Below are 25,001 nucleotides of genomic sequence, written 5' to 3' on the forward strand. Positions count from 1 at the left end.
CAGGATTTGACTGAAGTGCTGATGGGCATGGAAGAAGCCAAAAGATTTCTTAAGTCTAAAGATCAGCCTAGAGGAAGGCATGGAGTCACAGAATCCCAGCATGGTCGGGCTTGGAAGGGACCTCTGGACATCATCCAGTCCAACCTCCCTGCTAAAGCAGGGTCTCCCACAGCAGCTTGCCCAGGATCACAATGGCCAGGTAGTTTGGAATCCCTTGAGAGAAGGAGACTCCAAAACCTCTCTGAGCAGCCTACTCCAGGGCTCCAGCACCCTCATACCAAAGAATTTTCTTTTCCTGTTCAGATGGAACCTCCAGTCTGTTCCTGTTGCCTCTTGTCCTGTTGCTGGACAAGTCCAGGGAGGAAGAAGTGGTGTCAGGGAACAATGAGGAAGAGAAAGGAGGAAAGAATCAAGAACCAAGCTGTGCACCGTGCTGAGTTTGGGGTGGTTTGGCTGGGAAGGTGCAAGGGCAAGGAATTGAAGGGCAGTGGCTTGTTCCCAGGACCCAGAGGCAAGAGAGGGTTTTCAGAGGCCGTTTATTGTATTTTTTTTTAAGAGTGGCCCAGGGTGCAGAATCTGAGCTCTAGAGATGCAGCAGTGGACTTGGATTTTGGGAGCATGAAGTTCACTTCTGCCATGTAACCTGGTTGTGTTTTCTCCTTGGGGTCATTTCACTGAAAGCTTGTATGAGATCTGATCCCCTCCTGTGGCAATTTCTCTCCCTCCAAATGCCATTTTTAGCCCAAAGCAGGAAAATGGCATGCTGCTCCCAACAAGCCAGGATTAGCCACGTGTTCTAATACACTTCAGCCCTGGATAAATGTTGAACAGCAAATTGCTTTGAGGGATTAGTAATTGGATAGTGAGCCTTTTGCTTTTAGGTGAGTTGTGTGAAATGGAGACTCTGGTCTTTCCCTGGCTCTCTCTGTGGACAGGTTTGCAGTGAGCCAGGCTGAGCAGATAAGGCTGTAAGCATGGAGCCCAAGTCCCACCTTCTTAACTCTGCTTCTTCTCTCTGGAGAGAGATGGAAGAGTATAGTGGAGTGGGGAAGCTGAGGGGTCTCTTAGTTCTTTCCCTGACCTCTGAGTAAGAGAGGAAGTTGAGAGCTCTGGAGATGAAGGCAGAATGTTGCACTTGGCAGCTGCCTTTTGAAAAAGATATTTGGATGGTCCCAGGGGAGGCGAGAATGCTTCTTGAGGTGACTGTCCTGTCAGAGGTGAGTGCACACATTTAATTACACATGCAGATAAAGCAAAAGGGTTAATTTCTCTATTTTGGAATGATTTTTCAGCATGGCAGAAAAACCTGTTCTAGAAGTGAGGTACAGAGCTCTTGAAGAGTGGCAACTTGGCTTGGAGATAGATTTTGCTGTCACTGCCACCACAGTGGTATTTGAGCACCTGCTGGTGCAGAGAGGTAGGAAAGAGCAAAGCAGATGATGACACTTCTGTTTCCTTCTGTCACTCACATGTGCACAGGCTGCATTTAGTCCAACATTCCAGGCTGCTTTCAACTTCCTTACTGTCCTCAACATTCCCCTTGAACTCAGCATTGGTGAGGCCACACCTTGAGTACTGGGTTCAGTTTTGGGACCCTTACTCCAATAAGGACATTGAGGGGCTGGAACGGCTCCAGAAAAGGGCAATGGATTTGGTGAAGGGTCTGGAGAACAGGTCTGAGTGAGAAGCAGCTGAGGGAACTTAGGCTGTTTAGCCTGGAGAAAAGGAGGCTGAGGGCTCTCTACAATTCCCTGAAAGGAAGTTGCAGTCAGGTGGGAATTCTCTTCTCCCAAGGAACAGTGATAGGACAAGAGGAAATAGCCTCAAGCTGTGCTGTGGGAGGTTTAGGTGAGACATGAGAAGAAACTTATTCACTGAACCACTCAACCACGGGAACAGGCTCCCCAGGAAGGTGGTTGAATGTCCATCCCTGGAGGTGTTTAAAAGAGATAGAGATGTGGTGCTGAGGGCCATGGTTTAGCACCAGCCTTGGCAGAGTTAGAGAATGGTTGGACCATTTTATGATTCTATAATTATCCTGAAACCAGAACTGGTCCAGCAGAAATTTCTCCTCCTTTGGACAGGACTGGGCATGTTCTTTCCAGTTACTGATGAATTTATAGACCTTGTGGGAAAGAGTTAAAAGTCTTTGCTGATAGAGATGGAGCAAAGAGACTCCAGAAGCAGAACTGTAGGAGAAAACTCCTTTATACCCTGTTGTGTACTATAAAGACATTGTACTCTTAAGTTATCCTCAGTACTACCTGATAGGTCTCCAAGACTTTCAGCAACTGATGACCTCTAATGTAAGATCTGTGACTGCCAGGAAGTCTTTGGAGCTGGGCAGTATCTGCAGCGAGCTGGCAGAGAAAGAACAAAGAGTGTGACCACAGCAGGGAGAGCAGCCTGGCAGGCAGGAGCAGCAGCTGCCCGCGGCGGCATCCTTCCAGCAGGCCTTCTGCTCTCCAGCAACAGTGGGTGTTGTGCAGGACTCCAGCAGAAGCCTTGCTCCAGGGACCTGTTTTGTTGCAACTCTTGTCTTATTTGGAATGAAAATCCACAACTTTGAAGCTTTCCCCACATACAGTTTGTAAGTAGTTAGGTTACCTCTTTATTTTTGGAAACCTGGCTTGAATATCTTTTGGAGTATTAGGTAGGAATGCTGGTCATCCCACTGCTTTGATGCAGCAGATCTTGAGATCTGTAGTATCTAAAATGTCATTGGTATTTGGAGTCAGAAACCACAGAGGAGAGAGAGAGGGGCATCACAGGTGCTTGATCGCGTTGTCCAGCAGGTTATTGTGAACCATGTGCTAAAGAGCAAACAGCAAAATTCAGCTGTGACCTGCCTTTTAGGAGGCACTGACTGCTCTCAGGGTGCTGGGAAGTGTTATCTGCAAGATCCTGACCTCCTTTGTAGGCTCCTTGCAGAAGTCTTGGTTCATTAAACTCCGCTGCAAAGACCAAACAGCCCTGCTCCTGCTTTGCTATTTAAATGAGGCAACTTTTATTTCAAGATAGTAGACTCCCCAGTGGATCTGGGGAAAGCTGCTGCGCAGGGGGGAAAATACCAACCAGCAGTGCTCATGAGAAGAAATGATTTTAAAGTAAGTAATGTGTAACCTCAGCCTTTTAGTTATTTATTTGCTTAATGTACAGGCCTTTTTTTTATTATTATTTGTCTGTTTTCCACCTGTAGAAATGCATTTACTGGCTTGCCAGTCTGGAGGAAGCTTTAGTTAGAAGGAACTTTCAACATCTGATGGAAAGCACAAGCTGAAATGCGGTTTGCCTGCAAAAGCTTCTGTAACCCTGTGGATTTTATGTGGTTTTATCACATGATGCTTGCCTAGCCGAGGACATTGTTGTTTGTGTCAGAGATAAAATGCAATTCTAGTTCACGAGTTCCTGCTGCAGTCATATGATGATCATTCACATGTTCCAGCCATTGTGCACTGTGCTCCAGCCATTAGCAAATCTACACACTGCATGAATTCAGCCTCCGAGCCGCCAGGGCCTAGCCAGAGCAGCCTACTCCGGGAGGCTCCGTGGCACTGAAGCCCAGGACTCGGCAGCTGCTGGATGCTTCCTTCCCCTCTTGCCACAGAATTCCTGATCTGTCTGCACGTTTTTCCTTGAGGCTTTCTGTGGCAGCGGCTCTCTAATGGGAGCAGCAGCACAGGCTGCTGCGTGGTGCTCGATAATCCCTGATGTTTTCTGCTGCTTCGCTAAACCTTGCCCACAGTTAGGGCCAAGTAAAAGTCACCTGCCCCAACTGTCAAAAAAAAACCCCAGGCAAACCCAAAAAGTATGCTGCACAGCTTAGGACAAAGGCATGGGAATCGGGGAATTGGTTTGGTTGCTAAAAACCTCCAAGATCATTGAGTCCAACCTTGAACCTAAGCACCACCATGGCCATTAAACCATCTCCCCAGCTGCCATGGCCACGCATTTCTTGAACACCTCCAGGGATGGTGACTCCACCACCTTCCTGGGCAGCCTGTTTCGATGCCTGACCACTCGTGCAGGAAAGAAATTCTTCCTAATCTCCAACATAAATCTCACCTGGCATAATTTGAGGCCATTTCCTCTCATTCTATTATCTGATAGTAGTGAGAAGAGACCAACCCCCACCCGGCTCCATCCTCTTTTCAGGGAATGAGTTGTAGAGAGCATTGGGATCTCCCCTCAGCCTCAGCCATTCCATGTAAGGCTTTTTTTCTAGACCCTTCACCAGCTTTTCGAAGGGTCTAGGTCCCATCTTGTCCCTCATCAAAATCCCACCACAGCAGCATGGGCAGTTGTTGCTGATTATTGAGCAGAGTTGATGAAGTTACACCACCCCCCCAACCCCCCTCTCTTTTCCTCATGCCTTTTCCTTTTTTTGGTCACAGCTATTAAAGCTTGAGACATACTTGAATGAAAGGGGAGCTTGTGGTGTGAACCTGTGAGTCCAGAGATGAAGCTGTGATACACAACAGTGCTTCTGCATTTCCATCTGCCCCTTGAACCTTGCTTCCAGCAGGGTTTGCCTCCAGCTTGCTCTGACTGGTTTGGTGCTTGTATAGGAAATGGTAGTGAAGGAAGTCCTAGGGCAGAGTTAGTATGTAAATTTGAGCAGTGTTGAGACTATTTCTGTCTCCTGGTGCTGCCCACCAGCAGATGTAAATAAAGCCAACCTTGCGTGGGTGTGCTGAAGTGTAACGAGCGTATGAAAAACACAGCGACAGCTGGAGGTGAAGAGGGTTTGCCTGATGCCGGTGTGAATGGCATGCAGTGAGGCGGATGCTGGGACTCACAGAGGAAATCACTAGTGGTTTGGAACAGTCAGCAGAACCATGGTGGAGCATCTCCCATGGCGGTGATTGATAACCACACAGGTCCTATCCATACTGTCGGTCAGTTCCAGCTCTGCCTGAGCCCTCCTAACTCCCATTTCCCCCCCGCCCATGTTTTCTGTCCCAATCTCTATCAGAAATCACCCCTTGGACCAATTTACCATCATTTTGTGAAACTTTCCTGGCTTCTCTGTTACACTAATTCCATTTTCCAGCTTTGTCCCTTTTCAGGCTCACAATTCCCTCATACTGAGAACAAGAGGAACATGTCACCTCTGTGCTGCTCTTTAGAGAGACTAGGGGATAAAAATAGTGTATCTTTCTCTCCACTTATCCTTGTAGCATGAATGTCTTGAATTTTTGCTCCATTATTCCCAGTCAGTGTGTTTTCCTGTACATCAGGAACTGCTCCTTGTCATCAGCTGGCTGACACAGTCGCTCTGGATGTCTGTGTCTATCATGCTGCTTTGTCACCTCTGTCCCACTGGGCAGAGGGTGCAAGATGAGGACGGCTAGAGCCTATTTTGCCATCTTCCCTTAAAACACTTTAGTACCATCATTTCTCCTAATCCTGGCTCTAAAATTGTGATTTCTACAGCTTCACAGAGGGATGAGGACTTAGGAAAATGGGGTTGGAGTGATCTGTTAGCTCCTGGGTAATTGGAAACAAACCAGCTGAGCTTTCTTTGGTACAGCCAGGCTATGAGAGACATCAGTAAATGCTGTGTTTTCCTGGGGCGCAAGCCCTGCAGCTATTGAACAGCTCACCCAGACAGGTAAGTGCAGTGCTGCTAAACTGTGATTTCAGTCATGGGTCTTACTGTGTCACCTCTGGTGTTTGTGTTTCAGAAACTCTGCAGCGATGCTCAGGTGAGAGTGTTTGGGAAATGCTGCCAGCTGAAGCCTGGAGGAGACAGCTCTTCTTCCTTGGATAGTTCCATCAATTCCTCCTCATCCTTCTCTGACCCAAAAGAGCAATGCCCAAAATACCAGGTGAGTCACTCTTCCTTCTGTTTTTTTTTTGGTGTAACCCATGCCAAATACTAAGTGAGGTACTCAGTGTTTTAAAAATGCTTGAAACTAGAGGCAGGTTTCAGTCAAAATCAGACTTTGGTTCTGACTCAGAAATGTTTAATTCTGTAGCTTTGGGTCTGAACAAGTTGGAAACCAACCAGGTGGTTCTCTCAGGATGGGTCTTGAATGGCAGTGACTTCTGCAGGGCATTTGTTCTGTCTTATGACCTGGCTGGTAACACTCATTTGGTACGGTCAAACTGAGCATAAATATCTCATCTTGGTATAGATCAGGTGTTTTATTGTACTTCATTGCTAAATGCCAGGGAAAGAACACAGAAATGTGAGTCTGTGTAAGAGCTTTGTAACAAGGGATTCAGTGCACTCGAGTTAGGTTTTACATAAGAGAGTTTGGCCATGAGAGTAGCTGGAGTCATCTGACACGGATGTATTTCTGTCATCTCTCCTTCCATGGATCACAAGTGTTTTATATTAAGCCACCCTAAAATAGAACTAAGCCCTTCCACTCTTTGTAATGAAGTAATTGTGTGTTTGAGGGAGCTGCTATCTCCACAACCTGCTCTGGAGTGCAGTACTACTGATGCCTTGATCTACCGTAGATAGGAATGAAGAACCTCTTGGAGCTGACTTCACATTAGCTCTTGCTATATTTGGCAAGCTGTGTATTCCTGTTTTCTCCTTCTCATCACACTCTTTTCCACAGCTTTAGTAAGGTGGCTGAGGATCTGTTTTTTCCATTCCTCCCTTCCTGGAAGGGCATTTAGCTGTGGTTATGAAAGGAAGAGACATTTCTGTCAGCAGCTTCCTTCCAGCACAAAATAACCTCCTTCGTGCATTGTGTGACCAAGAAGAATGATGGTGCCCCCTACTATCCAGAAATTGTCTCTCCTACTGGGCAGGCTCTGTGCAAACAATGGTCTACATTATTCATGGAAATTAATGGTTGGCATGACAGTGGATTTTAAAGCTGTGGAAAGTTTTCCCTTTTATGTCCTCCTTTCCTCACGTGTATCACTCAGTCACCCAGAGAAGGGCCATGAGAATGATCAAAGGCTTGGAAGAGCTGCCAGAGGAAGAAAGGCTGAGAGAACTGGGTTCATCCAGCCTTGAGAACAGAAGGCTTTGGGGAGACCTTATTACCCTGGAACAGTACATAAAGGGTGGCTGCCAAGACAGAAAGGGTTCTTCCTTTTTGCAAGGAGTTCCATGGAAAAGGAAAGGGGTGATAGGGACAAGTTATTGCTGGGGAGATTCTGAAGAATGCCGAAGAAGATGCTTCCCCAGGAGGAATCATCTCCCAGAGGAAGCTGTGATTGGCCTAGACTGGACTGTTACAGGACTGACCTTTGAGAGGGTGCTGGGCCAGCTCATTTCAATTCCACTCTTACCTGGGAAGGTTGGACCAGATGAGCTTTGAGGTCCCTTCCAACCTGGCAGTCTGTGATTCTGTGAAAAGATGTGTGGCTGCATAACCAGCTCAGAAAACAGACAAGAAACTTTCAGCTTAACTTGATCTTTCACAGTGTATTTGGTGTAAGCCCTCTGCTGTGTTCCCTGTGCTCTTTCCAGGCTTCCCCAGCAAGTGAGCAGGGGGCCATAAAAACACAAGTTCTTTACTGCACCGTAAAATTTTGTAGCATGTGTGCAGAAGAGCCCAGAGTAAGTTTGCCCTCAGAAGTTACTGAATGTATCTGAGTATTTACAAGTTCTTGTGTGTGTTTGGTTTTTAAAGCTATAAAATTGAAGCCCAAATAATACAGTACTACATGACCTGAAAAATACTTCTTTATGTTTCCTTGTTTAAATCCACCAGCCTAATGATCTTAGAGGTCTTTTCCAACCCTAATGATTCTATGGTTCTATATATGAGCAACTGTAACTGCAAGGTGAAATACAGGGTCTTGTTCCAGGTGTCCATATCTTCAATTCTATCATATCCAGATCCCTCCCAAATGTGATTAGGATCCATTAAGATAAAGCTAACCATGGTCCTAAGCTTGCCCACCATGATTTGTACATTAGGACAGCAGTGTTACCTCTGTACCTGCTTGTCTGTGCAGCCAGGACTGTAAGTCTCTCTGATTTATTGGTCATGAGAAGAGCCACAAGGATTAGAGGGCTGGAGCACCTCTGCTCTGAGGACAGACTGAGGGAGTTGGGGCTGTTCAGTCTGGAGAAGAGAAGCCTCCAAGGAGACCTAATTGTGGCCTTCCAGTATCTGAAGGGGGCTACAAGAAAGATGGGGAGGGACTTTTTAGGGTGTCAGATAATGATAGGACTGGGGGGATGGAACAAAACTAGAAATGGGTAGAGTCAGATTGGATGTTAGGAAGACATTTTTCACCATGAGGCTGGTGAGACACTGGAACAGGTTGCTCAGGAAGGTGGTGGAAGCCTCATCCCTGGAGGATTTTAAGGTCAGGCTGGATATGGCTGTGAGCAACTTGATGTAGTGTGAGGTGTCCCTGCCCATGGCAGGGGGGTTGGAACTAGATGAGCCTGAAGGTCCCTTCCAACCCTAAAGATTCTATGATTCTATGATGTTTGACATTTCTTTCTGTGCTGCCTTTTTAATTTCCACCCCTACTCAGCTATTGACAGGACACCAGGTACAGTAAGTGGAATATTAAATGCTGTAAATAGGTCCAGAAATGCAATTTCCAAATCATGCAAATGTTACCACCTCTAATATGCTAATGTGCACTAACAAACACTTGTGAGTGGTTTATGATCAGTTTTTATGTCAGCTTGTAAATATCACCTAAGGAACTGGTTTGGGTCCAAGCTGTCAGTGCCTCAAGTTCTGCCCTTTTTGCCAGATGCAACTTGGCTATTTTATTTATTTATTATTTGAGGGTTTAATGTGTAACCCATTTCCTCAGTTGATTGCACTCTACTTTGGTCTTGAGTGAGCTTTATTTTGCAGCATTAAAGACCTAAAGACTTGAGCTGTAGCAGCATTTCCTTAGTAAATGCAGTACAGTATCACAGAATGGCTTCCCTGCCTGTGCCCCACACCCACAGGGAGGTATCCTGTGCCTTATATGACACTGAGGTTGTTTGCTGACACCTAGGGAAAGTCAGCCTGGAGGAATCAGGTGCCACACGTTGCACAGTGATGACTGACCAGCTAAGGAGGGAGTCAGATGAGCTCTGGAGTGCTGAGCTCACCTTCCTGCCCAAAGAGAAGAAAGAAAGGCTCAGAGAATGGTAGGGGTTGGAAGGGATCTCTGGAGATCCTCCAGTCCAACCCCCCTGCCAAGGCAGTTTCACCCAGAGAAGGTCACACAGGAACACATCCAGGCAGATTTAAATGTCTCCAGAGATGGTGACTCCAGCACCTCTCTGGACAGTCTGTTACAGTGCTCTATCACCCTTAAAGTTCCTCCTCACGTTCAGATGAAACTTCGTATGTTCAAGTTTGTTCCTGTTACCCCTTGTCCTGTCACAGGGCACCACTGCAAGAAGCCTGGTCCCATCCTCCTGACACCCACCCTAACTATTGATCAGCATTCATGAGATTTCCCCCCCTCAGCCTTCTCTTCTCCAGACTGAAAACCCCAAGTCTCTCAGGCTTTCCTCATAAGAGATACATTAAAGATGTGCCTCTTCTGTTATGCCTGGTAACATTATTGCTATTAAGAGCAGACAAATTACAGACTGAAAGAGTCCAAGGGTGCATCTTGCCACGCTCTTTGCCTTCAGCACAGCTTGTCTCTGCCTTCCAGAGAAAGAGAAACCCCTATAATTAAATTTGAAAGCAGCTGATTTTCACTTCCTTTTTAAAATCTGCTTGCTTGAGAAAGAAAATCAATATTTTACCTTACAGTGTTTCTCCTCAGCTTTAGAATCAGCTTTTCACAAGAGCAGAAAATCAAAACCAAAACCAGCCATCAAGGACTTGACATTTACCCAGAATGAGTCCTTCAGCTGGAGATCTGCAGCAGGTTTCAAAAGAACAGCCCTAACATTTGGCTGTAGTAATTTGCAGTGTCCTTACTGCAGGATTTCACGATGCTGCCAGACCTATCATTTCCTAGCACCATTAAGGTCTGTGCTCATGTTTCCTTGGAGCTGCTGGGTCATCCTGACTGCCCAAGTCTGGTTTTTCCAGTGCTGCTTCCAGTGCATCCTAGCAGTTTGAAATCCTGGGAGGGGAAGATGGAAATGCCTCTGAGACCCAGCTAATGATCAGATTTTGCCCTGTCATATGAACACCAACAAACCTAGCAATCGGATCCTCATTCTTCTAACTGTGGTGGCTCCTCTTAGTCATCCCTTCTCCTCCTTGCACTGCTGGCAGATTCCTGAGGTTAATCGTGTGGCTGTTGAAGTGTCATCATCCTAATTGAGAGTGCTTGAGGAGAGCTAAAAACTGAGAAGTGTTAGAAGTACTTTGCCTTTTGGCTGATTAGCATTTCCTTGTTCCTGCCCTTGTTCTGCAGGCTAGCTGAGCAGAAACATCTAGTGACCATTTTCATACCACTGCTTACCGCTGGTGTGGACACTGTCCTTGGTGGTGCTCTGAGCTCACTGCTGCTGGCCAAAATCCTGGTATAGCTGAATGTTCTGGGCTCCCCAGCTCAAGAGAGATGGGGAACTACTAGAGGGGGTTCAGTGAAGGCTATGAAGATGCTGAAGGGCCTGGAGCATCTCTGTGAGGAGGAAACGCTGAGAGCCCTGGGGCTGTTGAGCCTGGAGAAGAGCAGCCTGACAGGGGATCTGATCAGTGCTCAGCAGGAGCTAAAGGTTGGGGGTAAGAGGATGGGGCCAGACTCTTCTCAGTGGCGCTCAGATACAGGACAATGGACACAAACTGGAATTCCAGAGGTTCTAGCTGAATAGGAAGAGAAACTTGGTTGGGGATGCTGGAGGCTGTCCAGAGTGGTTGTGGAGTCTCCTTCTCTGGAGAGATTCCCAACCTACCTGGACTCTGTGATCCTGGGCAAGCTGCTGTGTGGGTTGGACTGGATGATGGCCAGTGTTCTCTTCCAACCACCACCATGTTGGGATCCTGTGATGTTCCAAACCTGTGCATGAATCTGGTTAAAGATCCTGGATGTTCAGAGCTTGGATAATGAAGACTGAGATAAAACACTTAGCTTTTTCCAAACACAAGAATGTTTCTGGGACTGATTTTTAGGGACCTTTTGGAAGGATTATTCCAAGGTAGTGTTATGACTTACCATGCACCTCTTGCACAGTACCTAAGTGCCTCACTGATGATCTGCCTGAGCTCTGTGAGTGATCAGGACATTGATGTAAATGATACACAAATGGAGAGCAAAGCCAGCACTGATGCTCTACTAGCCTAGAGGTGAAACAGCCCTGGATAATGGGACAGTAATGTCAGACACTGGAAGAACACCAATAAGATGACTGTCAGCTAAGCAGTCATCTGCAGTTGATTGCCCTTTAATTTTAGGGTTTGCTCTGCAGTATTTGGTCTAGACTGTGATGCAGCTCCAGGATGTTCCTGCTTATTTAGCCAGTGTGCCTCACCGCAAGCTCTCACCACCCAAGGAGCAGGAACTGCACAATTGGAAGCCTGGCTTCATGTTGCTATAGTTCTTTGCTGGTGCCATCAGAGGAGTACCAGGGAAAGATGCATCAAAACTAGAATAACCATCCATGGATAAGTTAGTCTGGAGAAGAGGGGGGTGAGGGGACACTCCATTGTCCTCTATAACCTGAAAGGAGGTTGAAGTGAGCTGGGGGTTGGTCTCTTGTCCCAAGGAACAAGTGATAGGATGAGAGGAAATGGCCTGAAATGGTGCCAGGAGAGGCTTAGGTTGGACACAAGGAACAATTTCTTTCTTGCAAGAGTGGTCAGGCATCGGGACAGGCTGCCCAGGGAGGTGGTGGAGTCATCATCCCTGGAGGTGTTCAAGAAATGTGTGGACATGGCAGCTGGGGACATAGTTTAGTGGCCATGGTGGTGTTAGGTTGACAGAGGCACTGGATGACCTTGGAAGTCTTTTTGAACTGAAACAATTCTATGAACCAGTCATTGTCTAGAAAGGACTGATCCAGCTTGACTGCAATGCGTGGTCTGCAAGATCTCCAGTGGAGTTGGGATTCTGCTTGTCAAGCACAATCTTAATGATTCTTCATGTGTGTTACCACACTTTATAGTCCCCTGCCTCAGTGTGCAGCGACTCTGCTTCCCCTCACCCCTGTGTATAGGCTGGGTTTGATGGATGGAGTTAGTGTTTAGCTCACACCCATATGACGATCACTCTCTGTGCCAGCATGCTCTGCGGTGAGCCGGTCACCACAGCATGTGCAGATGCTTTGCAGGTTTCTTTTTCAAACAAGGACTATTTTCCTTAGTTGTATGTTGCCTGAATAGAATTGTGCTTCTGAAATGCTTTAAAACAAATGTTGTTGGGTTGGGGGTTCTTTCCAGGGCTCTCGATGCTCCTCAGATGCTAACATGCTGGGAGAGATGATGTTTGGCTCTGTGGCCATGAGCTACAAGGGCTCCACGTTGAAAATTCACCAGATTCGGTAAGAGGTTGTTTGTTTGTGGTTGTTGTTGTGGTTTGTTTTGTTTTGTGGGGGTTTTTTGTTTGGTTTGGTTTGGTTTGGTTTCATTTTACTGCTGGTCTTTTCAGAAGGCTTCCTGCCTAGTGCTGATATGTAATGAACTGAATGCCACAAGTGCAGAGAGAAAGGAATCTCTGGGTTTCCTTTCAAGTTATTCTGAGGTCACTTCTTGACACAAAAGGCTGCTAGGGCATATTTAGGTCTGCAAAATCTGGAGGGCTGGGAAATGGGAAGCAAAGCTTCTCTTGACACTGTGTTGCTGACTGACAGCATCTCTTTTGTCCTCCAGCTCACCTCCTCAGCTCATGCTCAGCAAGGTGTTCACAGCTCGCACTGGAAGCAGCATCTATGGAAGTCTGAACACGTGAGTCCAGCACAAATTGTGTCTGTTGCACACCAGATGAATGAAAGAACACAGAAGACTTTTTTTGGACTTCCCAGATTCTTTCTCTAGAAAAATAACTACTTCTTCCCCAATCTGTTACATCCTGTCACTAGTGTCCTCACCTTTCCCTTGCACTTGTCTTCACCTCATTTTGCTCTATGTGAATGAATGAACCAATCCTTGAATGCTGATAAGGTGGAGCTTGATACTGTAAGGTACAAAAGTACCTGCCACCACCAAAGGAGAAAGGATGAGGAGTGGTTTTGGGCAGCTGAGTCATAGAATCATAGAACAGTTTGGATTGGATCTAGTCCAAGATGAAGATTTTACACAACCATCTGGCTTTAGAGGGTTCAATGTTTGATTTCCTGTGCATTAATTAACCTGAGAACGTGGCTTAGGCTCTGAAAGTTTTTTCTAGTGGAAGCCTGAGTTCTTATCTCCTCCATTTCATTTGGGCTGTAATGAAGCATCAGTGTCTTCTACTGAAATGCAAATCACTGCCTGTGTTTTGTGTTCTGTGTTGCAGGTTGCAGGACAGTCTTGAGTTCATTAATCAAGACAGCAACACGTTAAAGCCTGACCACAGTACAATTATGAATGGACTTCTTGGGAATATAGGTAATTACAAAGAGATTTTATTTCCTGGTATCTTTAACTGAGTAATCATAAATTCTAGAATAGGAAAGTCTTCTAAAGAGAGCCAGTGAAATAACAGAATGGTTTGAGATTGAAGGGACCTTCAAGATCATCTAGTTCCACCCCCTGCTACCATGGGCAGGGACACCTTCCACTAGACCAGGTTGCTCAAGGCCCCATCTAGTCTGGCTTTGAACACTTCCAGGGTTGGAGCCTCCACAGATTCTCTGAGCAACCTGTTCCAGTGCTTCCCCACCCTCATAGTGAAGAATTTCTTCCTAAAGTTGTAATAACCTATTCTCTGTTAAATGCTTCCTGAATTTAAGTCAGGAACCTTAATAAGATGGAGCTTTCTAAACATTCAGCATTCCTTTCAGACCTCAGTTGTGATGTTTTGCAGTGCATGACTAAATAAGTGCCTGATCTATGAGAGGGGAACTCTCTTCGTCTACTTTTAGGGTTTTGCAGCGGTTTGCACTTGGCAAAAGATTTCTGTATCACACAGAATTCCAGAATGCCAGGTTGGAAGGGCCTCCAAGGTTCAGGTGCTCCAAGCTTCTCAGACCTTATCACTACTCTGAGCTAAACTTGCAAGTTCATATTCCGAGAATGCAGCTGTCAGGTGTGGGCTCAGCATGATTTAGGTGTAGCTAGGTTCATCTGTGTCCAGCTCTGTAGCAAGATGGGTCACTGTTCCCTAGAGCACAGAAAAGATCCCAGCCCCAAGAGCTGGCCGGGAGGTGTGGGCAGATGGGTACCAGGGCATACAATGGGATGTGAAGGGATCATTTGCTTGCTAAGGATGCTGAACACTGCTTTGTAACTGAGCTGCTCAAGTTTTCAGTGGGTTCAGCAGTGCTTGTTTACAGTTCCCCTTTGAGTGCCACAGGAACCATGGGTAAGGGAGGTAACCAAGTTAAACTGTAACTGCAGCATTTCTGAGCTCAACAGCAGAGCTTGCTCCTGGCTCCCTGGCTTTCACCAGCCCGTGACAGGAGGCAGGTCTATGTGTTTTGGTTGGGAACTATTTACAAGCTGCTTTTTTTAGATATGCTGCTTTAAACAGAAGGGGAAAAAAAAAGCCCAACACCAAAACAAACACCGCTGGTCACGTCCTTCCCCTTAATGAGCGGAGACCTACGAGAGCAGCCCATGGTTTGTGCAAGCAGGAAACTTGGAGCGAGCACTGGCTTCACATTTAGAAGAGGGACTGGCAATTAACTCATTAAAAATGCACTTTTCCTGCCTCTGTGTACAGTAAATACACCTTTTCTCACCGGTGTATCTATGATCATAGAGAATGATTTTGGTTGGAAGGGACCTTAAAGATCCAAGCCCCCTGCCATGGACACCTCCTTCTAGACCAGATTGCTCAAGACCCCATCCAACCTGGCTTTGAACACTTCCAGGCTTGGAGGCCTCCATTGCTTCTCTGGGCAACCTGTTCCAGTGCCTTAACAGCATGGGAAAGAATGTCTTCTAATATTTAATCTCATACAGCTCTTTCCAGTTCGAGCCCAGTATTAATAAAATAGACTGCTAGCATTTGTTTTCTCCATGATCCAGTCACTAAACTGTTCTTAGAACAACCAACTTCATCCTATAATTTTCTGTTGGTCCTCCTAAGATCAATTCCTGTCTACCTTCCCCTGCCTCATCATCATCTCCAGCAAGTGTTCCTCAGCCACGCCAGCAGTGTGGATATTAAAACCAACATTGTACTCCCTGATGAATCTCCTGCTTGTGATCAAGTTAGGCACTGAGCCTGCATAAATTACTCATTTTTCAACTTGGAGAGAACCCCCAGCCTTGTATGGGAGACAGTGTAAAGCTGGGTCTATTATTTCTGTTCTACAAACACGCTGTAGTCCAACCACGAGTCCTATCCTGGACTCAACCTTCTCGTTAAGCGAAAGAGCTCCTCTCCTGCATACCTTAGTCTGCATTTATGTTGGCTTATATCTTCTCCCTGCCCTGGCCCACTCCCTCCAGACTGTTCTGCTTTACTAACCTCATTCTTTCATGTGTATTTTGCGTTTTGCCATGTAGGTCTTTCACAGCTTTGCAGCCCTAGGCGGGCATTCTCAGAGCAAGGTCCGCTCCGCCTGATCCGGAGCGCCTCTTTCTTTGCAGGTTTGCAGTGTGCTGTGTGCTGTGTGGTTAGTCTAGCTGGTGTGACAGCACTTGGGTGGGTTTGTAGTTCAGCCCTGGAAATAAGATTTTAACCCTTTATTTACAATTTTTTTGCAAACCCAAAATGGAGAGTGCTGTCTGCTCTTCCACCTTTGGGCTACATGCTTTAAATCCCCAGAAGACAGCAGGCACTTCAATAGTGCTCTTTGGCATTGGTTGTGTTGTGCTGGTTTGGAAACATGTAGTTACTGGAATTGATTGAATGGTGGGTTTCATGTTTCTGGAGGTCTGTTGGGTTGGAAAAGACCTTTCAGATTGAATCCAACCATTCTCTCACTCCACCAAGGCTGGTGCTAAACCATATCCCTCAGCACCACATCTTTGCCTCTTTTAAAACACCACCAGGGATGGGGATTCAACCACCTCTCTCTGGGCAGCCTGTTCCAGTCTTTGAGAACTGATTCGGTGAAGAAGGTTCTTCTAGTGTCCAATCATAGAATGGTTGAGCTTGGAAGGGACCATTAAAGGTCATCTAGTCCAACCTCCCTGCAGTCAGCAGGGATACCTTCAACAGTATCACGCTGCTCAGAGTCCTGTCCAACCTGAGCTGGAATGGTTCCAGGGATGAGGCATCTCCCACTTCCTGCCCAAGGCTGCCCAGAGGTCTCACCACCCTCAGTGCAAGAACACTTCGATATTTCATTTTATAATATTTCAAGCTATTTTGGACTTGTTTCGACCAAACTGAAAACTAACGCTAGCACAGGTTGATTTAAAATGGACATTCCTGGCTCATAGTACCTGGGTCTTATTTCCATGGCTGAGTAGCTTTGATTTCACACACAAACTTAGAAAATCTATCACACTTAAAGGGTATTGAGCCTGAGAGACTTCAGATCTTGTGTCTGTGCAGACTGCGAATCTGGACAGCTTCCAGCTTAGTTGAACAACCAACACACTGCTCACCCTTTCAAAAGTATTTATTTTTCTCTCAAGCCAGCACTGTAAAAATCCTTTTCAAATCAGACATATAACAGCTGAGCAATCTGGTATGTGGATGAAGTCATGTTTATACTGTTGGGTTTGGGGTTTTTTTTGGTCTATACACTGAGTACTACCAATGTGACCAGGACCCTTCTGGTATATTACAATTTAATTGACAAATATCTGTGCAAAGAAACAAAATGTGCTGGGTTTAGCTTGTGCTAAAACCCATGGATCTGAGAAAAACACACACAGAGAAGCGTTTTGGCTTGTTCAGCTAAGCAGCCTTTCTTGGTGATGGCCTTGTGCAGTGCTGTTGATCTGAATTAATGAGCATGTTTTTGTTTCATTAATTACATGGAGATCTGCAAACAAGAAAGGAACTGTATATTCCCCTGCTAATTGGTATTCCTTGTTTTACAGTTCACAGCAACCCTATGGATATGCCTGGAAGGGAGCAGAATGAGGACAGAGACAGCGGTATAGCAAGATCTGGTAATGGCAGTTCTTGTGTTAACCCTGTAGACTCCAAAACCACAGGGTGGTTTAGGTTGGGAGAGACCTTTTGGAGATCTAGTCCAACAACCTGCAGTCAGCAGGGACATCTGCAACTAGAGCTGGTTGCTCAGAGCCTGCAACAACCAGACCTGGAATGATTCCACTTCTTGGGGCAACCAATTTGCATAATTTTTAAACCATACTTTCTCCTTTCCAAATGGTAATGTTAAAACATGACTTTGTCTTCACAACAGCCCTTCCCTCCCCCTAGTTTCAGGATATTGAGCACTTCAGATTAGGATTTGAAAGGTTTGGATACTTTGGAGAGGCTTGAGCACTTCTGGTTGGGATGGGAATGGCTTGGGCACTTTGAGTTGGAATGAGAATGGCTTGGGCACTTCAAGCTGGGATTGGAAAGGCTGTTAAAGGCAGTGATTAACATTACTCCTCTCCACAAAGAATTTCTTTCCAGATACCAAGGGCTGATGAGCAAGGTGCAGCCTGTATGTTGCCTATTATGTAAAGCTGCAGGACTGTCCCACCCTTGCAGTGCTTGTATAGCTTGTTAATGTTACTATAAAGTGGTTATTTTTAGATGAGAAACCTAGATAAGCAAAAGGCACTCGAGAAGCAATACCAATCTATCTGGAGGGGCTTCATTTAGTTGCTGAGGGGTTATTTTCCAAATGCTTTTTCTTCTGGAGAGATTCTTTTGTTGTTGTTAATTATTATTTCTTTATTCCTATTATTGTTACTATTCCTGCAGCATCTCTTAGCAGTCTGCTCATCACTCCATTTCCATCTCCGGGCTCCTCGTTTAACAAAAGCTGTGCTAGCAGCTACCAGCGGCGTTGGCGGCGCAGCCAGACGACCAGCTTGGAGAACGGAGTCTTCCCTCGATGGTGAGCTGGGGATGTGAAAATGCTGGTTGCTGCCCATGGATTTTCCACCACTGTCAGCTCGATTTTGCTCTTGCAAATGTACATCTGCTCTTGCTGTTGCTTTCTGTGGGGAGCTTGCAGAGGTGTAAGCCAGGCGGCACTTCCACGCCTGATCTTTTTCGGTATCTTGTTTTCTCCCTGGCATTCGTTGTTTGCACTCACTAGAAATCCTGCAGCAAAACAGAAACCTGGGGGCTGTACTTGGGAGGATGAGAAGCCCTAAAATGCTACTCAAAGCACAAATTCTTGGCAGAGATGGGAGAGAACTAGAAAACCACGTTCTGATCCCACCAGCACTTTGAATCCGGTGCCAGCTTCTGCGACTGCAGGATCAGTTGATGGTTGCTCGTGAAAAATTGGGAAGTGGCTGTTATCAAAGGTGACACTTTGACAACACAGGCAAACAAAAGGTGTTTGTTGAAGCTAAGTGTTCCAGAATTGCATCAGACAGGAAACCAAGGTACAACTTTAAGCAGTGGGTTCCATTAACTTTCTATTTTTTTCCCCATGCTTCAAGGTCCATGGATGAAAGCTTTAACTTGTCAGATGACAGCTCTGGGCCTAGCCCAGGAATTGTCAGGAAGAAAAAGATAGCAATTGGAGTTATTTTTTCACTCTCGAGAGATGAAGATGAAAACAACAAATTTAATGAGTTCTTCTTCTCACACTTCCCTCTTTTTGAGAGTCACATGAACAAACTGAAGAGTGCAATAGAACAGGTAAACACAGGCTCTCTTGATTCCTGCGCTTGTATTGCTCTGTGTTCCCCCCAGCCCTGGCAGATTTAATTCCTGACTCTTGTTACTCGTTTACATTTGGGATCAACTTGCTGCTGGGTGTTGGAACTGCACCAGAGAACAGCTTTGCTCCTCAGCATCTCAGATGATGTTTCTTTTCGCCAGCAAAAGCACAACAGGGTGAGGACGCTGCACTAGAGGGATTGGTGGGAGCTAGAGCAGTCACTGGGCTGTGTAAGCTCCCAGCCAGGCCTGGATCATCAAGGGTGAAAGGTGCTTTTAAGGCCACCTCTTACCTCCCTGCCTCAGTTCCATGTCCCATGATCACAGGGGCAGAACCTCTCTCTAGGCTACTCCAGGCTGTAAATAAATAGCAAGCTTTCCTCTTTCTCTTGTATTTTTTAACCCCCTGATTGTGATGTGTAGGAAATTTTCACGACCAAAGTGTCAAATATGTGGTTAGATTTGCTTCAAATCTCTCTTCTAGGAAATACTTAGTGGTTTCTCTGCCACTGCACTGAAAACTTTGACCCTTTTTATGCCTTGATGCTGAAAAGCACAGGAGAAGCAGAGGCTGCAGATATATGTGCCTCACCTATCTTCCCTCAGATATGAAAGCTGGCACTTGTACCATCGTTTTATCACTTGAAAAGAAAAAGAATTATCTGCATGACTGGTTGCATGGAAGATAAAGTCAAACACATGACTTTGTTTTCCAGTTTCTGTGCTTCTGGAGCCCTGTGTTACTTATCTGTTTAATGATTGTTTTCAAGGCTATGAAAATGAGTCGCAGATCAGCTGATGCCAGTCAGCGGAGTTTGGCATATAACAGAATTGTGGATGCCCTTAATGAATTCAGGTGAGCACTCTTTGTCTCCTGCCTTTTCTTTCTTCTGGCCCTTCAAAAGCACTCAGGGCTGGTTTAGAAGGGTCTTCACCTTAGTGCAGAATAAGTAGTTTAAAATATCTAAAGTCTTCTGCAAAATTAAGCACAGCAAAGGTACTGGTGAGAGCTAGCTGCTATAATCTGTTTGTGTGTTTGGATTTTGCTGAGTGCATTTATCCATCAGGGTTTGATGTGAACAGGACACAGAGGAGCAAGAGTTTCTGTACTTCAGATTCATAGAATGGTTTAGGTTGGAAGGGACCTTAAAGATTACCTAGTTCCAAACCCCCTGCAATGGGCAAGGGCACCTCCCACTAGCCCAGGCTGCTGAAGGCCTCATCCATCCTGGCACTGAACACCTCCAGGGAGGGGACAGCCACAATCTCCCTGGGCAGCCTGTGCCAGTCTCACTACCCTCACTGGAAAGAATTTCTTCCTAATCTCCAGTCCAAATCTGCCCTCCTCAAGCTTCAGTACAAACCCTCTTGTCCTATCACTACAAGCCCTTCTATAAAAGCCTCTTCGGGTACTGGAAGGCCACTCTAGGGTCTCGCTGGAGCCTTCTCTTCTCCAGGCTGAAGAACCCCAGATCCCTCAGCCTGTCCCCATAAGGGAAGTTCTCCAGTGCTCTGACCATCTTTGTGACCTCCTCTGGACCTGTTCCAGCAGTTTCATAATAATGAAGCTCCCAGAAAGCTCTTTAATTATACTTTTAGGCCCATTGAGAGATGGGGGAAAGAACTGCAAAGCCATGTTAAAGTGTGTTTATCCATCAGGGCTTGATGTGAACAGGACACAGATGATAAGATTTTCTGTACTTTAGGTGATAATGAAGCTCTTCAATTAGCCACCTCTTAAATTATCTTTTAAGACCCATGAAGAGAAGAGGGAGAAGAATTGCAAAGCCATGTCAGGGAAATCCTCCTCCTCTAGGGAAATCCACCATTTTCCTGGTGTATGAGCAAAGCATGACTTTTCCTTGTGTCTGAATTCTGCTCTCAAGGCCTTTCAGATAACCAACAACTCCGAGGGACTATCCTTCTCACACAGCATTGTAATCTCTTGCTATCAGTACCTGCAGAGTGTCCCTGTTCAACAGTTAATACACAGAGTAATGCAGATAAGCACATCCCTGGCATTTAACTGTATTTTCTTCCCATACTTCAGTCATGAGGAGGGAATTAAGATGAAATCCATCTGTTTCAAGTGATTCATCTTGCAGATGGGAGTGGCAGGGTGCTTCCTTTTACAACCAGCACAGAGCTACTTTTTAAAAGGCATTATAAAGAGAGTGCTCTGATGTTGTAAAAAGAAAAAGCTGACATCAGGGTGCATTTCACCAGACAGTGAAGGATCTTGAGGGCTCACTTGGTTTTGGTTTTGTTTTCCTCCAGTTCCCTTCACTACCTGAATGCCCAGGGTTTAGGTGGTATGGCAGGATGAAGGCACAGTCTATCACAGAATAGTAGGGGGGTTGCAAGGGCCTGTGGAGGTCATTGAGTCCAACCCCCTGCCGAGGCAGGTTCACCTAGAGAAGGTCTCACAGGAAAGCACACAGTGGGGTTTTGAATGACTCTAGAGATTCCAGCATCTCTCTGGGCAGACCTGCTCCAGTGCTCCATTACCCTTAAATTAAAGGAGTTCCTCCTCATGTTCAGATGGAACTTCTAATGTTCTAGTTTGTGCCTGTTACCCCTTGTCCTGTCACTGGACACCACTGAAAAAAGCCTGGTCCCATCCTCTTAACACCTACCCTTTAAATATTGATCAGCATTGATGAGATCCCCCTCAGTCTTCTCTTTTCCAAACTAAAAAGGCCAAATTCTCTCAGTCTTTCCTCACAAGAGAGATGTTCCAGTCCCCTCAGCATCTATTTATTTAATTCTCTTTAATTTACTAGAACCTGACCCCAGGGCAGCTGTGAGGAAGGGCAAAGAGTACGCTGAGCAGGGATGGGAGGCAGGGAAGAGCGAGCACGTGGGCCCGTGGTGAGAGGTGGATGGGATGAGCTGTGCCAAGGCAGGGAGCAGAGCGAGCTCGTGACTGCTGGGAGCCGCCGAGCCTGCCCAGGGGCCTGAGACGAGTTCGGCAACTCCGAGCAACCACCACGGGTCTTCTCCTCCCCTCTGCTCTGCCTCTTCTCCCCGCTCTCACCCACAGCCGTTTCTCTGCGTTCCCACCCCCTGACCGCAGCACCTCCCCAGCTCTTTTTTCCCCAAGCTTCCCCCAAAACATTCCCCCTCAAGATAGGCCCAGCGGACTTCGCCCCTTCTCCTTTGTCCTTCCAAGTTAAATAGTTGCCGAGTGCTGGGGAGGGCTCGGCCAAAGCTGGCTAAAACAGCCTTGAGAACACAAACCACGGCCCCCTTGCTAACTTCTATTTTCCCCTTGGAAGAAGGGCGGGGGGGGGGGGGGGGGGGGAAGAGAGGGAAGCTCCGTGGTGGGATGAGGAAGGCTGCTCTCCTCTGAGCAGGAAAATCGTGTCCCACCGGAGCTGGGAGGCTTGGCAGCGCCCAGCTGCTCGCAGAGCGATCGTTCACATGACACAGCCATTGCGTAACCAGCGCTGGCAGCCTGTGTCCAACCACCAGCTTCATGCAGAGGTTTCCATGGTGATACAAATATTACTCTTCAGTAGTGCAAGAAGGTCAATTAAATCCAGTTTAATTTCATAGAAATGATTTTCCCAGAGCAATTCTCTGGCCGTTTGTGGGGTGGGGTGAGGGGTGCTTCACGTTGGGATTTTTTTAAGTGAGTGCATTCAGTAGCCTTGCACCATCCAGTGTCCCCCAGCCTGGGCAAGGTCCTTGTGGTGTCTTGAGGTGACAGAGTGTGCTGCCACTGAGAAAATGTGGGTTTTGTAACATGCAAGAACCACTCGCTTTTCAAAGCGAGGCAGTGTGTGTCTGGTAAGGAGCAAGCAAGGAAAAGCAGTAAAGCAAAGGCATATTTAAATGGTGAGGGCTGGATGCAAAGATGCTTTGGCATGGGTTCAGCAATCCCATTTAGGCCACTATTATCTCTTTAGGCGTCTGCTTTCCCACTGAAGTCACGGGGAAGTCAGGAGCTTGAGTCCTTTGGTGAACCTGAGACTTATGTTGATTCCTGCCCTCTTTGCAAATTCTGCTGGAGGGAAGAAGGGTGCTGACTTCAGTGGGTTGGTGTTTCTAAAACATAATCCTGAGCTGGTTTAACTCATTGCAGTCTTGTCTTCGTTTTTGTTTGTTTGTTTTTAAGAAGAATTTTATTCTTTTAAAGCCCCAGGTGCTCAGAGGATCTGAAGTGTGGCTGATCTGTGCTCCTCTGGTGATTAGAATAGTCTCAAATCACTGGGGCATGGGGGACCAGCTACAGGCTGCCATGCTGATCTGAGGAGGCAGTATGACAGTTGGTCCTGCCACCCGAAAGTCCCCCTGGGCAGGAAAGGTGCTGAGGTTGTAGGCCAGCCCACTAGCCTGCCAGGAGGGTTGTTGGAAGGAGCTGCTGCAGGTTCAGCCAGGCATTTAGAGGCATTTATCTGCTGGTACTGAAGGTTGAAGGGGACTAAAACAAACAAACAAGAGCCCTGCCTTTGCTCCTGTCATCTCATTCTGGGGAAAGCTGCCTTCTCTGAAGGCTTCTTCTGCAAATTGATCACAGAATCACAGAAGGATAGGGGTTGGAAGGGACCTCTGGACATCATCAAGTTCAACCTCCCTGCCAAGGCAGGTTCACTTGCAGAAAGTCACACAGGAACACATCCAGGTGGGTTTTGAACATCTCCAGAGATGGAGACTCCAGCACCTCTCTGGGCAGCCTGCTCCAGTGCTCTATCAGCCTTAAACTGAAGAAGTTGATCCTCATGTTTCGATGGGTTTGTGGCCATTACCTCTTGTCCTGTCCCTGATGCTATTGATAAATCAGCCATCGATTCGGTGCCTAGCTCCAGGCCTGCCCTTGCATCATTCTTTACCTCACAGCAGTTTTTCATTTTCTAAAGCACTGGTGGACTTAACCATTAACACTTGACTTAGAGGCTTAAACCTCTCTTTGCATGTCAGCTGTGCAGACACATGACTTGTGAAATAAGCCACGGTACTTGCATCACTGCTTCTGCTCCCCTGGCCCCCGCGGCCAGCGCAGCACAACGCAGCAATAATACTGATGCTGTGTCTGACTAATACCTGTGTGGCAAACGCACAGGCTGGCAAGGAAACAGAGTGCAAGGCCCAGGGAAACACCTCTCTCTGGTTTTGGCAGCCAGATTTGATCCTATTTTGTGCCAGTGATTTTTAAGCAGCTTAGGCTGCTGTGAACTGAGCAGTGAGAGAGTCCTGCCCAGCGGTGCCAGCTTGGGCACAGGAGCTATGTGGGTTCCCTGAAGTTACTGCAGCTATTACTGCCTTGTTATTTTTCCTTTTTTGAGGGGAAAAAACATCTAGATATTAGGAAGAAGTTCTTTACAGTGAGGGTGGATGAGACACTGGAACAAGTTTCCTAGGGAGGTTGTGGATGTCCCCTCCCTGGTGGTGTTCAAGGCCAGGCTGGGTGAGGCCTTGAGCAACCTGGGCTATGGAAGGTGTCTCTGCCCATGGCAGGGGAGGTGGAACTAGATGATCTTTAAGGTCCCTTCCAACCCAAACCATTCTATGAATAAGGAGCAAAATTTTTACAGCCCACTGATCTGTGTTCTGTTTTGAATCGGTCTCCAAAGAAATGCTGAGCTTGGCTGTTACATTTCAACCCTTCAGGAACAGAGCAGCACAGTGCCAAGGGTTGGAATCTCTGCTTTGCAGCCTGGTGAGGTCTGGAAGGGACCTCTGGAGATAATCTACTCCAAACCCCTGCTAAAGTAGTCACCCACAGCAAGTTGCCAGGATTGTAATGTCCAGGTGGGTTTGGAATCTCTCCAGAGGAGGAGACTTCACAACCTCCCTGGGCAGCCTGCTCCAGGGCTCCAGCACCCTCACACCAAACAAATTTCTCCTGTTCAGATGGAACCTCATAGGTAGCAGTTTGTGCCTGCCACCCCTTGTCCTGTCACAGGGCACCACTAAAAAGAGTCTGGCCCCATCTTCTTGCCCCTCACCCTTCAGCTCCCTGCTGAGCATTGAGAAGATCCCTGCTTCCCTGAGCAGGAATGCTCACATCCAGGAGGAGCTGTCTGGCTCCTTGTGTTTATGCAGCACCAGGTCAGTTCAGAGCAGCCTCAGAGCTGCTCTGTGCTACCCTTTGTCGCTGAGGAAAACACAGCTTGGGACAGCACAGCCTGAGACTAAAACCCAGGCCAAAGGGCAGGCGAGTTCGTGGGTGTGTTGGGTGCAGGAGAAGCGGGGAGCAGCACAACACTGACTGTGCCATGCCAAGGGCGCTGCCCTGGCACCGGCGTGTCTGCAGC

At 46.8% G+C, this 25,001-nt stretch overlaps 1 protein-coding gene across 3 annotated transcripts in view; it reads left to right on the forward strand.

Annotated features, from left to right (window-relative positions):
• FNIP1 (folliculin interacting protein 1) overlaps positions 1-25,001 on the forward strand; it is an 85,967-nt gene that overhangs the window by 43,480 nt on the left and 17,486 nt on the right. For 2 of the 3 annotated variants that reach the window (XM_054168287.1, XM_009896897.2), the window contains exons 3-11: positions 5,688-5,831; positions 12,282-12,382; positions 12,711-12,785; positions 13,336-13,427; positions 15,495-15,578; positions 16,986-17,057; positions 17,827-17,962; positions 18,519-18,720; positions 19,512-19,597. In XM_054168287.1, the coding sequence (XP_054024262.1) occupies positions 5,688-5,831; positions 12,282-12,382; positions 12,711-12,785; positions 13,336-13,427; positions 15,495-15,578; positions 16,986-17,057; positions 17,827-17,962; positions 18,519-18,720; positions 19,512-19,597 (992 nt within the window). The remainder of the gene's footprint in view (positions 1-5,687; positions 5,832-12,281; positions 12,383-12,710; positions 12,786-13,335; positions 13,428-15,494; positions 15,579-16,985; positions 17,058-17,826; positions 17,963-18,518; positions 18,721-19,511; positions 19,598-25,001) is intronic. The other variant, XM_054168288.1, reaches the window with a different exon arrangement.

This window comes from Dryobates pubescens, chromosome 16 (assembly GCF_014839835.1).
Source record: "Dryobates pubescens isolate bDryPub1 chromosome 16, bDryPub1.pri, whole genome shotgun sequence".
Taxonomy (NCBI): Eukaryota; Metazoa; Chordata; class Aves; order Piciformes; family Picidae; genus Dryobates; species Dryobates pubescens.